The 17833-nt window shown below is 28.1% G+C and overlaps 2 protein-coding genes and 1 pseudogene across 3 annotated transcripts; 2 read left to right on the forward strand and 1 right to left on the reverse strand.

Annotated features, from left to right (window-relative positions):
* Positions 1–2603: 2603 nt before the first annotated feature.
* On the forward strand, positions 2604–6095 carry Bm17261 (annotated as a pseudogene; the record flags this gene model as incomplete). The annotated part of the gene is made up of 2 exons: positions 2604–2854; positions 4983–6095. Coding segments are annotated over 2 exons (1364 nt in total), but the record flags the coding sequence as incomplete, so codon positions are not given.
* A 2387-nt stretch (positions 6096–8482) lies between these two features.
* Positions 8483–10741, forward strand: Bm17262 (Uncharacterized protein; the record flags this gene model as incomplete). Its single annotated transcript, XM_043083060.1, has 2 exons — positions 8483–8584; positions 9122–10741. The coding sequence occupies 2 exons, from the start codon at positions 8483–8485 to the stop codon at positions 10739–10741; spliced, it is 1722 nt and encodes a 573-aa protein (XP_042938994.1).
* Positions 10742–13770: 3029 nt separating this feature from the next.
* Positions 13771–16388, reverse strand: Bm272 (Uncharacterized protein; the record flags this gene model as incomplete). Its single annotated transcript, XM_043083061.1, has 4 exons — positions 13771–13845; positions 14505–14708; positions 16029–16127; positions 16326–16388. The coding sequence occupies 4 exons, from the start codon at positions 16386–16388 to the stop codon at positions 13771–13773; spliced, it is 441 nt and encodes a 146-aa protein (XP_042938995.1).
* Between the last annotated feature and the right edge of the window lie 1445 nt (positions 16389–17833).

Genomic DNA, 17833 nt, shown 5'->3' on the forward strand with positions numbered 1-17833 from the left:
TACTAATGGAATGTTAGTTGATCATATGTATTCCTCCTTGTATTATTTATATAAATGAAATAGAAATAATTTCTGGGGAAGAAAAGAATCTTCTTAATCATTTCATTAAAGCTAATATATTATGCGAATCTACAGCAGAGCCGTCAAATTTATATCAGTGAATGACTAAATATTTGATCTGGTAATCAACAATGTATTACAGATGAAAATCAGCAAGAGATTTAAGGATGCATATACAAAAGCAATATCTAACTATTTTGTACTTGACTGAAATATTTTAAACCATGTAGACTGTCACTTGCTCATTTATTTAACACCATGTCTCAAAAGTAACTTTTCCCTCACCGCGATGTCTTAATTGTACCTGTTAAGAAATCACAAACGTGACATATATTTCATTTCTTCCATCAAATTCCAGTAAAGGAGTTATTGATTAAAAAGACTTCCCATGAAAAATGTAGAGGAGCATGGACTTAAATGCTTTATTAACATATTATACTTTAACTAAAATTAATACCACTTCTTCACTGAATAATTAATTTAATAATGATATTTTACAATTAACTTAAATCTTGCCATGAACATTATTAAATGCACTATAATTACACAGTTAATGAATTTATTAGTGATATAGGCTAAGGTAAAAAATTATGTAGTCAATAAGAATGACAAGAATTTTCTCGCGAAAAGTAACAGCAAACACTTCAAATCAAATTTTGACTGAGCTACAGTTGCAGACGGAGATGTCTCTGCGAAGCGAATATAATCAAGATATTGCACATTTGACTGTTTCAAAGGTAGATACGACAATATTCAACTGAAACATAAAAATATCACATACGTATTGGAAAGCTTTATTGGTTGCATGTGGCTAGCATGTTTACCTTAAAAAAAAGAAATGTACTTAAGTGAGCTGATGACTTTTACTAGGCTTCCTCGTTCAAGGAAATAATTGCAATTCCCGATTTAAAAGAATTTCCATCCCCAAACAATTGTACTTAACAATACAGAAATGTCAAAACAGGTTTAAAGTTTTAAAAGTTAAATTGGAAGGAGTAGGAATGGAAGAATGAGCGATCAATCCCTAACCTAAAACACTTTAAAGTATATTAAGCTGAACATTAGCAAAAAAATTTGGAGAAATATAAAGTCAATAAATAATCGACAGTTTGATTTACTGATTAAAAAAAACCAAAAAAAAAAAAAATAATTAACAGAAGAAGAGAACTGAACAAACGATTTAGTAAATAAAAGAATCCACCAAAGTACATAATTTCCATTCCAAATAACTACATTAAAAAATACAAAAATGTGCTAACTGTTATGCGTTCTAAAAGGGATAAGCGTACCCTAATCTTGTTGAAAAAGCAAGATGACCAGTCACTGTCATCTTGCTTTTTCAACAGCATAGTATAGAGAATTCTTATTTCCTACAGGCTATCTCTCGGGAATTTCGTCTCTCTGAAATTCCTCTCGGAAATTCAACATCATGGAAGAGTGAAATATTTTCTGTATTTATTGCTTTCTATTCACAATTGCATGGATTTTAGAATTTCAGTTGAAAAAGGTATTTCATTCACATTCTTTTTTATATCCTTATTTATAAAATTTTTCATAAAAATTAATGGAACGTTCCTTTCAAGCAATCTAAATCATTTGGTTCTTGTTTTTTCATATTTGAATAAGTAATGCATTTTTCCTATTCTCGAAAAAAAAAATAGTTCTATACATGGTCTTCTTTATTAGAGATTTTCTTATAGTTAAACATCTAATAATTTCCTACGGGATGTAAAAATGGGAATTAAAAAGACTGTGTAAAGGAAAATCGGATTACAGCGATTGGAAGTGATAGATATCAAATCAGAAAATTTTGTATGGTAATCAAAAAAGTTGAAAATTCAGCTGGTTAATGAGTTAGCATTTTGTTTATTTGCGGAGTATTTTAAATTATACTTTTCATATATTATTGATTTTAAATTCAGCGTTTTACTTTATTTCTAAAATTTATGAACATTCTTTTTTTTCAATACTATTGCAGATTTGTCATCGGTGCACAGCATTTTATCTACTCCGGATTTGTGGATCAATTATATGATATACCGACCAATGGATTTGTCTCTTAGCTCCTTACGAAATAAATCTTCACTCAATATAATTTGTGCGATAAAATATTTGAATGTAAAATATTTGCATCACAATTTTTGTTTTTATTTCTACTCTTTGGAAAATTATGTTCTACTTATGTACGTTCTCTTAAACTAGTTGAGTAATCAATCCATATTCTCCGATGTAAATCAAGATTTTCTATTATACTAGATCAGTATTTGATGAGTTTTTTTTTGCGAAGTATTTAAAAGCATATTTCGGTTATCGTTATTCCCAGTAAATATTATTAAGCAAATGTCAGGAGTTTCCTCTCTCATCAATTGGTTTTAGAAATATAAAGTTGCCAGAAGTTGACATCAATTAGTGGACGAATACTGAATATATTTTCTATTTCCATTGCGTTTCTTATCCTATTATAGTTCAGATGACCAACTGAAGTTACTTAGAATTAATTCTGAATAACCATCTAGATTATAAACCTTCTAATTAACAAACAGAACCGTTGGATTTATCAATATCAAAAGTGAAAGAGGAAGGAAATAAATCGCAAGGCTTATCAGTGAAAAGAGTGAGTGATGAACGAATTAAACCGCGACGACTTGTTCCAATCGAAACACTGACGGAAGTAATTGAACCAGAAAAAGAAAGCACAGGAAAGAAACGGCGTTGTGATATATGTCAAAAGGAAATAACACATATGAAAAAACATGTGATGACTCATACCGGTGAAAAGCCGTATAGTTGTCCAGTATGCAAGAGAAATTTCACTCAATCCTGCCATATAAAAAATCATATGATGACTCATACTGCTGAAAAGCCGTATAGTTGTCCACTATGCAAGAGAAATTTCACTCAGTTCGGGAATATGAAAAAACATGTGATGATTCATACTGGTGAAAAGCCGTACAGTTGTTCGATATGCAAAAAGAATTTTATTCAGTCCAGCAGTATGAAATCACATATGATGATTCATACCAGTGAAAAGCCGCACAGTTGTTCGATATGCAAAAGGAATTTCGGTGATCTCCGTAATATGAAAAGACATATGACGACTCATGCTGGTGAAAAGCCGTACAGTTGTTCGATATGCAAAAAGAATTTCACTCGGTCTGACAGTATGAAATCACATATGATGATTCATACCAGTGAAAAGCCGCACAGTTGTTCGATATGCAAAAGGAATTTTGGTGATCTCCGTAATATGAAAAAGACATATGACGAATCATGCTGGTGAAAAGCCGTACAGTTGTTCGATATGCAAAAAGAATTTCACTCGGTCTGACAGTATGAAATCACATATGATGATTCATACGGGTGAAAGCCGTATAGTTGTTTGATATGCAGAAAAGGTTTCATACATAAACACCATTTGCAGTCTCACATGGCAACTCATGAAATGAATAGACCTGTCTACCACTATACTGTATGCAGTAAAGATTTTCAGGCTAAATCCGGCTTGAAATCGCACATGAAGAATCATTAAATTTCGCGTACTTTAAACAAAAGAAATGCTCTCTGCTATTTCTATTTTATTATTTACATTCTCTGTTGTTAGCTATTTCTTTTGTTTGATCTTATATGCACATTTATGTCGTTTTTCGTCCCTGTTTTTTGTTCTTGCAGCGTTTTTCTTTACAAGTAACAAGTAATCTACACAAGTAATCTTGCATGCTGTGTACGAAGAACTTGCGAATAAATATCGCTATTTTTAAATTACTTATGAAATGGAATTGCTCATATGTATTCCTCTCTCGATTATTGCATAAATAAAATGAAAATCAATTTTTGGGAAAGAAAAGAATCTTCTTAAACACAACATATCATTTCATAAAGTTGTTTGGTTATGCGGTTTACAACAGAGCGTCAAACTTATATCAGCGAGTGACTAAATATTTAATCGGCTATTAATAAAGTATTACAGTTAAAAATCAACAAGAAATTTTCAGAAAACATATACAATATCTGTCTAATTATTCGTGCTGATCGAATTATTTTTAGAACCATTAGCTTTCACTTTGAACCATTAGCTTTCACTTTAAAGTTGAAACCATTTAGCATTTATAAATCAACATTACCAATCATAAGAGATGCAGCAATGTAATTTTCCATTCTTTCCAATATTCCCAAAAATTTGAAAATGTGGAAAAATTGAAGCGAAATATAATAAGATTACAAAAAGTGTCATAACTGCTTTGCATAAATTATTTATAACAATAAAATACAGAAGCTGAAAAGAAATGATTCAGTATAAAGGATTAGGCAGTACTGCTATTATCATTTTATTATACATTATTATATATTCTATTATTATTGCTATACATACGTCATTATACGTGGACGTAAGTTATTAATACACGTAGTTAGCCACTCCCATCTGAATGAGAACTTATACATGCGATTATCGAACAATATCTAACAGAACTGATCGGTTGGCCTCTGTCACACTCTCCTACAATTTTCATTCAGTAGTTTTATTTCATTCATTTCGACAGAAGACGACAGAAGATTACCTCTTTTCAAACTTTTGAGTTATGACAGGGATTTTGGGATTAGATGATAAATTTGTTAATAAACTAATATATTTAGAAAAGCATTTACTTGAAGAAATATCTCCTTTGCGCATTTGTCAAATAGCAGCGACATTATTCTTTAGAAGCAACCGTCAATAAATTTGAATGTTTTTCAGAATTGGCAACAAACTATTCTCATTAACATGCATTTCATCTATTTATTCTTCTTTGTCTTCCAATTGAGCAATATTCGAAACACAGTAAGTCCACATAAAGTTAAAAAAAAAAAACAACATAACACTACAATACCATCGGCATTTAAATTTTTCACAGTGATTTTTCATTGATAATTTCATATCATTTAAGGTAGCGCAAACGGAACAAACAGAACCGTTGGATTTATCAATATCAAAAGTGAAAGAGGAAGGAAATAAATCGCAAGGCTTATCAGTGAAAAGAGTGAGTGATGAACGAATTAAACCGCGACGACTTGTTCCAATCGATACACTGATGGAAGTAATTGAACCAGAAAAAGAAAGCACAGGAAAGAAACGGCGTTGTGATATATGTCAAAAGGAAATAACACATATGAAAAAACATGTGATGACTCATACCAGTGAAAAGCCGTATAGTTGTCCAGTATGCAAGAGAAATTTCACTCAATCCTGCCATATAAAAAGTCATATGATGACTCATACTGGTGAAAAGCCGTATAGTTGTCCAGTATGCAAAAAGAATTTCGGTGATCTCTGTAATATGAAAAGGCATATGACGACTCATACTGGTGAAAAGCCGTACAGTTGTTCGATATGCAAGAGAAATTTCACTCAATCCTGCCATATAAAAAATCATATGATGACTCATACTGGTGAAAAGCCGTATAGTTGTTCGATATGCAAAAAGAATTTTATTCAGTCCAGCAGTATGATAGCACATATGGTGGTTCATACCGGTGAGAAGCCGTACAGTTGTTCCATATGCAAAAAGAATTTCGGTGATCTCTGTAATATGAAAAGGCATAAGAAGACTCATACCGGTGAAAAGCCGTATAGTTGTTCAGTATGCAAGAGAAATTTCACTCAATCCTGCCATATAAAAAATCATATGATGACTCATACTGGTGAAAAACCTCATAGTTGTCCACTATGCAAGAGAAATTTCACTCAGTTCGGGGATATGAAAAAACATGTGATGATTCATACTGGTGAAAAGCCGTACAGTTGTTCGATATGCAAAAAGAATTTTATTCAGTCCAGCAGTATGAAATCACATATGATGATTCATACCAGTGAAAAGCCGCACAGTTGTTCGATATGCAAAAGGAATTTCGGTGATCTCCGTAATATGAAAAGACATATGACGAATCATGCTGGTGAAAAGCCGTACAGTTGTTCGATATGCAAAAAGAATTTCACTCGGTCTGACAGTATGAAATCACATATGATGATTCATACGGGTGAAAGCCGTATAGTTGTTTGATATGCAGAAAAGGTTTCATACATAAACACCATTTGCAGTCTCACATGGCAACTCATGAAATGAATAGACCTGTCTACCACTATACTGTATGCAGTAAAGATTTTCAGGCTAAATCCGGCTTGAAATCGCACATGAAGAATCATTAAATTTCGCGTACTTTAAACAAAAGAAATGCTCTCTGCTATTTCTATTTTATTATTTACATTCTCTGTTGTTAGCTATTTCTTTTGTTTGATCTTATATGCACATTTATGTCGTTTTTCGTCCCTGTTTTTTGTTCTTGCAGCGTTTTTCTTTACAAGTAACAAGTAATCTACACAAGTAATCTTGCATGCTGTGTACGAAGAACTTGCGAATAAATATCGCTATTTTTAAATTACTTATGAAATGGAATTGCTCATATGTATTCCTCTCTCGATTATTGCATAAATAAAATGAAAATCAATTTTTGGGAAAGAAAAGAATCTTCTTAAACACAACATATCATTTCATAAAGTTGTTTGGTTATGCGGTTTACAACAGAGCGTCAAACTTATATCAGCGAGTGACTAAATATTTAATCGGCTATTAATAAAGTATTACAGTTAAAAATCAACAAGAAATTTTCAGAAAACATATACAATATCTGTCTAATTATTCGTGCTGATCGAATTATTTTTAGAACCATTAGCTTTCACTTTAATGAATTATGTCAACACTTTTGGCAAAGTTTTATCAGCCTATTAACTTTTTTTGTCGGTGTGATGTCATTAAATCACAATGTGCCGTATATTTGATTTGTTTTAATCTTTTGAATTTAATCACTCTATTTTTTCCAATTTCTATAATTTATTTTTTTACATGCTGGAATTGTGAGAAGCAAATTTGTTTAATAGTTCGTAATTAATTAAAATATTGGCAGATCTCAGAAAATTGATAGCGGAAAAGAAAGAAGGCAACGGAGAGAAACTTTCATGTAACCATAATGATTAATTATTAATCATTATTTTAGGAATTTTTAATAGCTAACTATTGTTAACTTCATTGAAAAAAAAAAACGTCTGATACTAACGGTATTCGAGTAATTCAAAAAATCCAGGTGATGGAATAAAAAAAGCACTAAAAGATAATGCTAGAATTATTGCTTTAAAATCATAGTGTTTGAAGCTTCCGTTCGACAGTAAGATAATAGCAGTTTATAATTACAGAAGGAAACAAAAACGACTGAAACTGTTTTTTTTTTTTTTTTTTATTATTCATAAATGAAAGGAAAATATTTAATACTAATTTTGCTCATTTATCAGTTTTAACATCATTTTTTTTTTTTTTTAATGAAAACAATATTTATAAGAGAGAAATCGTTGAAAGAGAAAATTTCTGTCCATCGCATGGTTAATTTAGTAAAAAAACAAATTTTCAATTTGATTAATTAGCAGCTACCACTAATCAATGCAAACTGTAATGAGCCGTGCAACAGAAGTTGTATTTATAATTTTGAGAATGGCATAGATATAAAGGAAAAAAATTTGTTAATATTCATATTAACAAATATTTTAAATGATAAAAATATTTGAAAAGTAGAACAACTGATTCATTTACTTGTTATGTCAGTTTTGTTTTTCTCACTCACTTTGTTACATCATTTAGACATCATTTACATATGTTCAACTTGGCTTATTTACTGTGTAAAAAGAACTTTTTTATCTTTTGCTTTACTTCAACAATCACGAAACAAGAAAAGAAAAAAAAAAGTAGCTATTGCTAAATAAATAAAAAAAATCAGTGAAGATCAATTAATAACGATGGTGTCACATCCTTGCTTATAAGAACAAATTGAAACCTGTCCTTCTTAAATTCTACAATGAGAAATTGCAGATAATTCCAGTTCGAACTTGTCGTATGAAGCCATTAGGCAACTCCATTTGTTACATAGCCCATAGATGGCGAACTTATACCTTCAAGTTCAGCACTTAAGTTGTACCAACCACACATTGTGCAACGTTGCTGATTACTGTCAGTAAATGATAGGATCATTACCATCGCCTTTTTTCTTCATATTTTCATTGCAATTGGCATTTGAAAAGTTTAAAAGTATTGGAAATCATCAATAAGAATTCATTTGACAGCTATCTACATCACATGGTGTTAAATATGAAAATCGTAAAAAAAATTTAATAACCTAATTTGTACACAACACAAAGCAAATTTAAAGTTGAAACCATTTAGCATTTATAAATCAACATTACCAATTATAAGAGATGCAGCAATGTAATTTTCCATTCTTTCCAATATTCCCAAAAATTTGAAAATGTGGAAAAATTGAAGCGAAATATAATAAGATTACAAAAAGTGTCATAACTGCTTTGCATAAATTATTTATAACAATAAAATACAGAAGCTGAAAAGAAATGATTCAGTATAAAGGATTAAGCAGTACTGCTATTATCATTTTATTATACATTATTATATATTCTATTATTATTGCTATACATACGTCATTATACGTGGACGTAAGTTATTAATACACGTAGTTAGCCACTCCCATCTGAATGAGAACTTATACATGCGATTATCGAACAATATCTAACAGAACTGATCGGTTGGCCTCTGTCACACTCTCCTACAATTTTCATTCAGTAGTTTTATTTCATTCATTTCGACAGAAGACGACAGAAGATTACCTCTTTTCAAACTTTTGAGTTATGACAGGGATTTTGGGATTAGATGATAAATTTGTTAATAAACTAATATATTTAGAAAAGCATTTACTTGAAGAAATATCTCCTTTGCGCATTTGTCAAATAGCAGCGACATTATTCTTTAGAAGCAACCGTCAATAAATTTGAATGTTTTTCAGAATTGGCAACAAACTATTCTCATTAACATGCATTTCATCTATTTATTCTTCTTTGTCTTCCAATTGAGCAATATTCGAAACACAGTAAGTCCACATAAAGTTAAAAAAAAAAAACAACATAACACTACAATACCATCGGCATTTAAATTTTTCACAGTGATTTTTCATTGATAATTTCATATCATTTAAGGTAGCGCAAACGGAACAAACAGAACCGTTGGATTTATCAATATCAAAAGTGAAAGAGGAAGGAAATAAATCGCAAGGCTTATCAGTGAAAAGAGTGAGTGATGAACGAATTAAACCGCGACGACTTGTTCCAATCGATACACTGATGGAAGTAATTGAACCAGAAAAAGAAAGCACAGGAAAGAAACGGCGTTGTGATATATGTCAAAAGGAAATAACACATATGAAAAAACATGTGATGACTCATACCGGTGAAAAGCCGTATAGTTGTCCAGTATGCAAGAGAAATTTCACTCAATCCTGCCATATAAAAAGTCATATGATGACTCATACTGGTGAAAAGCCGTATAGTTGTCCAGTATGCAAAAAGAATTTCGGTGATCTCTGTAATATGAAAAGGCATATGACGACTCATACTGGTGAAAAGCCGTACAGTTGTTCGATATGCAAGAGAAATTTCACTCAATCCTGCCATATAAAAAATCATATGATGACTCATACTGGTGAAAAGCCGTATAGTTGTTCGATATGCAAAAAGAATTTTATTCAGTCCAGCAGTATGATAGCACATATGGTGGTTCATACCGGTGAGAAGCCGTACAGTTGTTCCATATGCAAAAAGAATTTCGGTGATCTCTGTAATATGAAAAGGCATAAGAAGACTCATACCGGTGAAAAGCCGTATAGTTGTTCAGTATGCAAGAGAAATTTCACTCAATCCTGCCATATAAAAAATCATATGATGACTCATACTGGTGAAAAACCTCATAGTTGTCCACTATGCAAGAGAAATTTCACTCAGTTCGGGGATATGAAAAAACATGTGATGATTCATACTGGTGAAAAGCCGTACAGTTGTTCGATATGCAAAAAGAATTTTATTCAGTCCAGCAGTATGAAATCACATATGATGATTCATACCAGTGAAAAGCCGCACAGTTGTTCGATATGCAAAAGGAATTTCGGTGATCTCCGTAATATGAAAAGACATATGACGACTCATGCTGGTGAAAAGCCGTACAGTTGTTCGATATGCAAAAAGAATTTCACTCGGTCTGACAGTATGAAATCACATATGATGATTCATACCAGTGAAAAGCCGCACAGTTGTTCGATATGCAAAAGGAATTTTGGTGATCTCCGTAATATGAAAAGACATATGACGAATCATGCTGGTGAAAAGCCGTACAGTTGTTCGATATGCAAAAAGAATTTCACTCGGTCTGACAGTATGAAATCACATATGATGATTCATACCGGTGAGAAGCCGTACAGTTGTTCCATATGCAAAAAGAATTTCGGTGATCTCTGTAATATGAAAAGGCATATGACGACTCATACTGGTGAAAAGCCGTACAGTTGTTCGATATGCAAGAGAAATTTCACTCAATCCTGCCATATAAAAAATCATATGATGACTCATACTGGTGAAAAACCTCATAGTTGTCCAGTATGCAAGAGAAATTTCACTCAGTTCGGGGATATGAAAAAACATGTGATGATTCATACCGGTGAGAAGCCGTACAGTTGTTCGATATGCGGAAAAAGTTACACACAGAAATGCACCTTGCAAAGTCACATGGTAACTCATCAAATGAATAATAGACTTATCACTGTATGATAAGCAGTAAAGATTTTCAGGCTAAATGCAGATTGAAATTGCATTTGAAGAATCATTAAAGCTTGAGCACTTTAAACGGAGGAAATGCACTCTGCTAATTCTGTTATTGTTGATTACTTCCTATTTTTTATTGATAAATTATTGTTTGTTCTTTGATCTTATATGCATACTAGTATCACTTTCTTTTCGTTATCCCTGCAATGTATTTTTCGGCATTAACTTCAACCACTGATTTCATTTGCAAATAACCTTGCATGCTATGCACGAAGAATTTGCAAATAAATATCGCTATTGCTTAATTACTAATGAAATCCTCGATTGTTGAATAAATAAAATGAAAATCAATTTTTGGGAAAGAAAAGAATCTTCTTAATCATATCATTTCATAATGTTGTTTGATTATGCGGTTTACAACAGAGCGTAAAACTTATATCAGCGAGTGACTAAATATTTAATCGGCAATCAACAAAGTAAAACAGCAGGATTTGAGGAGGCATAGCAATAGCACGTCTATTTAAGCTATTTGTGTTGACTGAAATGTTCCATTAACTCTCACTTTGATCAATTATTTCAACACTGCAAAAGTTTTTTCAGCCAAACCACTTTTTCCTTCATTGCGATGTCATTTTTCCAAATTTTTTTTTTTTTGCATCAAGAAATCACAACTTGGTATATACTTGATTTTTTTTATCTTTTTAATTTAATCACTTCATTTGTTCCAGTTTCTATGATTTTTTTTAACATGCTGGAATTGTGAGAACCAAATTGTTTAATCTCCTAGAAAGCAACGAAGGGAAAGAAAGCGACGAAGCAACAAAAGTGATTGGTTTCTTAGCGCAAAGAATTTGTTTTGAATAAGTGAAACTTATAAATGCTGAAAAGAATTTATGAAATTACTGCTGGTATTTATTTCAGATTTGAGAATAAAGAGTAACTTAATCAAACTGTTTTAGTCATTTTTTCCACAGCGGATAACAACTGTTTTCAAACTTTTGGCACCATGAAAAAATTTTGAGACATTTTACATATATTTAGAAAAGCATTTATTGAAAAAATTTCTTCTTCACGCAATTTTGGAGCAACGAGAGCGGTATTGTTATAAGTAACCATGTTCGATATTCATAAGCAAATTTTTCTCGATCTTGGAGTATAAAAATGTTAAGAATCCAGCAGCATATTTACTTCAAATATTGGTAATTGTAAGAAAGAATGTCTGCTTTAGCAAGAATGTCTTAGAATACTGTATAATTTAAATATATACAAGAGCACTAGTGGCATTGAAATTGCTTTCATCTCAGTACTGGCAAGAAAACAAAAACGGATTATCAGTTGACTCCATGTCAGGAATGATAACGAATAACAATATCTATGGCTTGAAAATAAATTGAAAAGATATGATTCATGAAGGAAACAGTTAATTAGCAAGATGTGCTCTACTTTTCTTCTTATGTTCTTCCTCGATCATATCATATTGTTAGCGAAATATATTGAAATTTATAAAAGTTTGTTTTCTTTACAAGTGATCAAAATTCTGTTCCTTTTATTTTAAAACATTTATATTTTCCAAGAAGCCCATTCCAATGTTTATTAACATGCAAACATGTTTTTAGTTTTCAGTGCTAAATTTTTTTTTTTTGAAAAACTAGAAAAAAATAGAAAAGAAAATTGCTAGATTTTTTTAACTTAATTGTTTAAATATTTTTTGCTTTTTCAGGTTAAATCTGCTTTTCGCTTTAATTATTGCACCTTTTTGATACATTTTCGGAGTAAATATACTGTATAAGATATCTGAATAATTAATCGGAGATTGGTTAATAATTATTTTCAGTATGTTATAAAAACATCCAGAGATAATTCAGAAGAGGAAGAAAGATTTCATCATTTAAGAATGGAATCTCGAAAATCATTCATGGAAAAGTAAGAAGGCGATAATTGATGCTGCTGTTGTTGAAGATACACAAGGATTAGATGATACAGAAGTTTCATCCATAATTTAGTTTCTTAGTTGAAATAAACTACGACACCTTTTCGATCAGTGTAATTAAATTCATCAAGAGTTAAAATTAGTTTGAGAGAAAAGAAGTGACGAATAGAAAATTCTTTTTTTTTAAAGCTATATCTATGCCTTTTTTCTTTCTAGGATATTGTTTCCAGCTATTTTATAAATTTTTTTCTAGGATTGTGTTGTTTCTCTACTGATGAACGACAGAAATCCAAAATTGGTAAGTGTTCAGAAATTGAATGTTCTCAGAATAGTAGATTTCAGCTTTAAAGTATTAGAGTATGATCATTTTTTAAAAACTTTTATAAGAATTGATTTTAATTATAAAGAAACTAGAGTAAAGGGTATAAACAAAAGTTATGTATGGATGGTTGTTTTCAGCAAAATCAGCACTTGTGTATTTAAAAAGAAAATGGTCTGATGTAGAGGAGAGACCGGTGAAAAGGTGTAATATTTAATCAAGCGGTTTTCAGTCTTTCAGTCTTTTTTAAGCTGGTCAATTTTTTTTTTTTTAAGTGAATAGAAGAAAATTTGTAGCCATAAGCATATCTTAAATATAATAATATTATAGGAGTTGTTAACTTAGAATTGTTATATTGTAGAGTTGATAAGCTAGCATAGTTATATTATACATCTGATAAGTTAGAATAAAAAGCAGGAATAAGAAATAAGGAATAAATAAAAACTAAGCATTAAGTTATTTAGTCATTTTTTTCTGTTGGTTTTTTTTCTTAAGCATAGATATAGTCTTTTTGCTTTTTACTTAAAATTATTTTTTACTAAAAAATGTCTTTTAACAATTTCAATATATCTAATTACTTATTGTTAAAACTAAATAATACAATTTTTTTATCAGTTTTATCACTTTTTAGATGTAGAAATAATCATTTATACTTTCGTCTAAATCTTTTTGTTAAAACAATTTCAACATTACTTATTAAAAAACTAAGCAATAAAATCAATAACTTACATTGTTTATTTAAGCATTAAACATTATTTGAAATCATAAAGTGTTGATAGTGACTTATCAATTTTTTTCCCTTTTGCTAATAGTATTTGGTGATATTGAATTTGTTGTTACCAGTAATACTTTTGTAGAATGCTGAAAATTTTCTCTGATAAAAAAAGATGAAAAAAGGAGTTTTTTTTTCACTAATTTTCTAAAATTTTTTAATCATTTTTTTAAATTTTTTTTAAACTTTTTAAGTTTTTTTAAAATTTTTTTATTTTTTTTCATTAATTTTTTTTACTAATTTTATTTACTAATTTCATCTCATCTCATATTATAATATTCAATTAAATTTGTACTAGCTCGAATGAGTAAATAAATATTTGTAAAAATGTTTGTATTAAAAGTATCGCAATTAATTAAGAACAGGAATTTTTGAAATGATTAACAACTTAATTGCATTACAACTAATTCTAATTAGTAATTTATTAAATAAAGAGAAAAATTACTATTTTTTTAAAATGTTAATTATTATAAATTTGAATACATTTATTATTATTGCTTTTAAAATAACTATTATTAAAATTAGTGATATAACATTTTTTTTTTTTTTCAAAATAAATCAGTAAATACATTAAAGCTAGTTCTAATTAGTAATCTACTAAATAATAAAAAAAATTTTCTTTTTCCTTAGATTATTTGTTTTTAGATGTTTATTATTATAGATTTTAATGAATTTATTATCTTTTTTAAAATATTTATTATTAAAATTATTGACAAAACATTTTCTTTTTTTAAATAAATTAATAAACCTTTGTAATTGAAATAATTGTCGTATAAATTTGTTGGAAAAAGCGTACAATAAAATCAACCGAACATGCAGTAATCATATATAATGCATCACTTTTACCAGCGTTATAAGTATTCAATGTCACTATCATATCATCTGCTTGATTATTAATATCTGTGCACATATCATTAAGTTTATCAACTCTCTCTTTTAAATCCATTAACATCTAAAAATAGAATTATCAATTTATGTGAGTTTTTAGTGGTTTCATAAAATTTTGCATAAAAATTCATTCATAAAATTTATTAATTCATAATTTATATGAAACATTTTTTATCAACACTTCTAATACTAATATATTAATTAAAAAATTATCAATTCATAAATTTTTAAATTTCTAAGCTTTTTTCATAAAATTTTTTATTAAAATTAATTTATAAAACTTGTCAATTCATAATTTATATCAAGCAATTTTTTTTATCAACACTTCTATACTTTTATAATTAATAGATTATTAATTTATTGCACTAATTAATTCATTAATTTTTACAATATATTACCATTTTGTTTTTCTTTGTTCACTTTTTTTTTGTTATTACGTATAAAGTATTACATATAAAAAATTTTTATATGCAATACCACTTTTTTTGCATGATCTTATCAGAATAAAAAAAATTGGCTAAGTAAATTTAAATTAGTTTATAGGATAAAAATTAGCTTTTATCATTCTGAGTTTAAATTAGTACTACTTATTTAATTTTACAAAATATATGTGTGTTTATATTAATTTGTTTTTTGCATGATCTTATCAGGATGATATTCTGATAAAGATCACATAATGTTTACTTTCTGAATTTACTTTCCAAAAATCACCAATGAAAAAAACACCACAGCTGACTTATCTCAAAGTGATATATTAAATATTTTTAGCTTTTTTTTTGTTTACGAATGATTTTCATAAATTTCAATACGTCTCGTAAAATTTCAAAAAAAGTATGTCTAATAAAATTTCAATAAAATAATATTTAAAAAATTTTCAACAAAAATATTGCATATAATTTTATCAAACGAATTCTGCAAAAATTCAAAGGAAAAAAAGATATAATAAGAAATAAATGACTTGTAAGATAGCTACCATCATTTCTTTCAATATTATAAAATTTATTTTAGTTAATTAATATTTTAAACGAATCAATGTACTATTTCATTTTGCTAATATAAGTAATTATGTGTATGATAATTTAACTACTAATAAATAACTAATATTGAGTAAATTAGTAAATGATTTTTTTTTTTTTGAATATTAACATAATAGTTTTATTATTGTTTTAGTAAGAAAATTATATAAATAAGAAACCTCGCTTGTATAAAAATTTCAATATTTTTTTGTTTATTATTTATTTTTAATTTTATTTTTTTTTATAATGTAATCCTGCATTTTGTAAATTTTTATTATTTTATTTTTTGTTTTTATTTATTTAGTTTTTTTTTCTTTTTTTTTTGATAAAACAATCTTGCATGAAAAATTTTGATGATAATTACTTACTTCATTTTGAAGAATTTCTTCCCTCTCAATTTTTTCCCTGCAAGAATGCGCCATAATGCGATAATGATCCATAGCTCCACTAATTTGCTTCTTTAAAACCTTTAAAAAATTAAAATTTTAAATTTAACTTCCTTTCAGGCATTCATTTATTGACAACAAAAAAACGAAATAAATTACAATTTTCATCATTATTTAAATTATTCAACTATTTTCTAATTAGTTGATTAATAGTAAATTATGTTAGAAAAAATGACTAAATTTTTTTGTTTTTGTTAAAGTGATAAAATATTGAATTACATCAATTCTAGCAAGGATTTGATTTTTGGTCATAACGAGCTGTTCTTCATGCTTTTTTATCATTTCGTTTTCATTTATCAATATTTTTAAACGTCTGTAACAGAAGCATTTGGTAAATTAATAATTTGAAGAATCGAAATAAAAGAAAAAAATGAATTAACAAAAGAATTTATTTCTTTTATTTTTTTTCAAAAAAAGTGATAAAGCGATTCATTTTTATTCAAATTTTTACAACCTCTTCTTGTTTTTTTTTTTCTTTTTTTTTTGAAACAGTATTTTTGAAAAAATGAAAGAATACCAAATGAAATAAATATAATTCGTATTATCCAACACTTTTTGCTATATTATGATGATAAAATCAACACCTAATATTATGGATGATAAAATCACATAAAATTAACACTTAATTGTGACTATTTTCTAACTTAATTATTTTAGTAATTGTTGTAGGAAAAAAGAACTGGAGCAATTTTACAGTATAGAAATGTATTGCTATAATTTCAAATATCTCATAATGATTGATATAAGGATACAAAATATTGCTTAAAAGATGATTATGACCTCAAATTTGACCTAAAAATATATAACGTAGCAAAAAATTTTTGCATCAGTGTTTTAAAACATGCAATATACTACTTGTTTATAATATTTAAAAAATTTTTCCTAATGTTGATAAATCTGTTGAACATTTTTGCATCAATTAATGAAATTTTTTTTTTTTTTTTTGCAAACTGTAAATTAGCATAAATAATTGCTTAAAAAATCAATCATTTCAATTAGTATAAAACTTATTTCATTAATTTATAATAAATATCATTGATACTTTCGACTTGAAAAATTAATATATATATATATATATATATATATTTAAGACGAATAACTTCCAAATTATTATGATCAATGACATAAAATTTCTTTTTTTCTCTCCCTCTCTGTCACCTCGCTTTCTATCATCATCTTTTAACTTCAAACAGTTAAGTGCTTCAAATCATCTGATAACAAAAGTTTATCATTTATTTTCTTTAAAACTATTTGAAATCCAACTGCATTTAAAAATTGACTGAATTCAATCTTTTACAAAACTACAAGAAAAAAAAAAAACGAGAGATCAATTCCAATGAGAGAAATGTTCATTGTTTATAATAAATTTTTATAAGGAATAAATTTTTCTTCAAACATTTATCCATCTTTAAATTATAGAAAAAAAAAAAAAAAGAAAAAAAGGCGATTTCATTAAATTACCTAAAAAGTGGAAAAGGAAAAACTTTCACTACATTTTTGTTTCCTATTTGTTTAATTATATTGTCTGGCGAATAAGATAATTTATTATAACTAAAATTGATTTTTAAATTTTTAGGAAAAATTGCTCATTTCAATAGATGTAAAATGTATTACTTTATCAATGATTCAATTTAAAAAATAAAAAATAGGTAAACAAACGTTCGAAAATTTGTTTCAAAAATTTTAAAAAAGTCCAAATATGCCATAAAATGATTTTTTACTGATTT

Source organism: Brugia malayi (assembly GCF_000002995.4).
Source record: "Brugia malayi strain FR3 genome assembly, contig: Bm_145, whole genome shotgun sequence".
Lineage (NCBI taxonomy): Eukaryota > Metazoa > Nematoda > Chromadorea > Rhabditida > Onchocercidae > Brugia > Brugia malayi.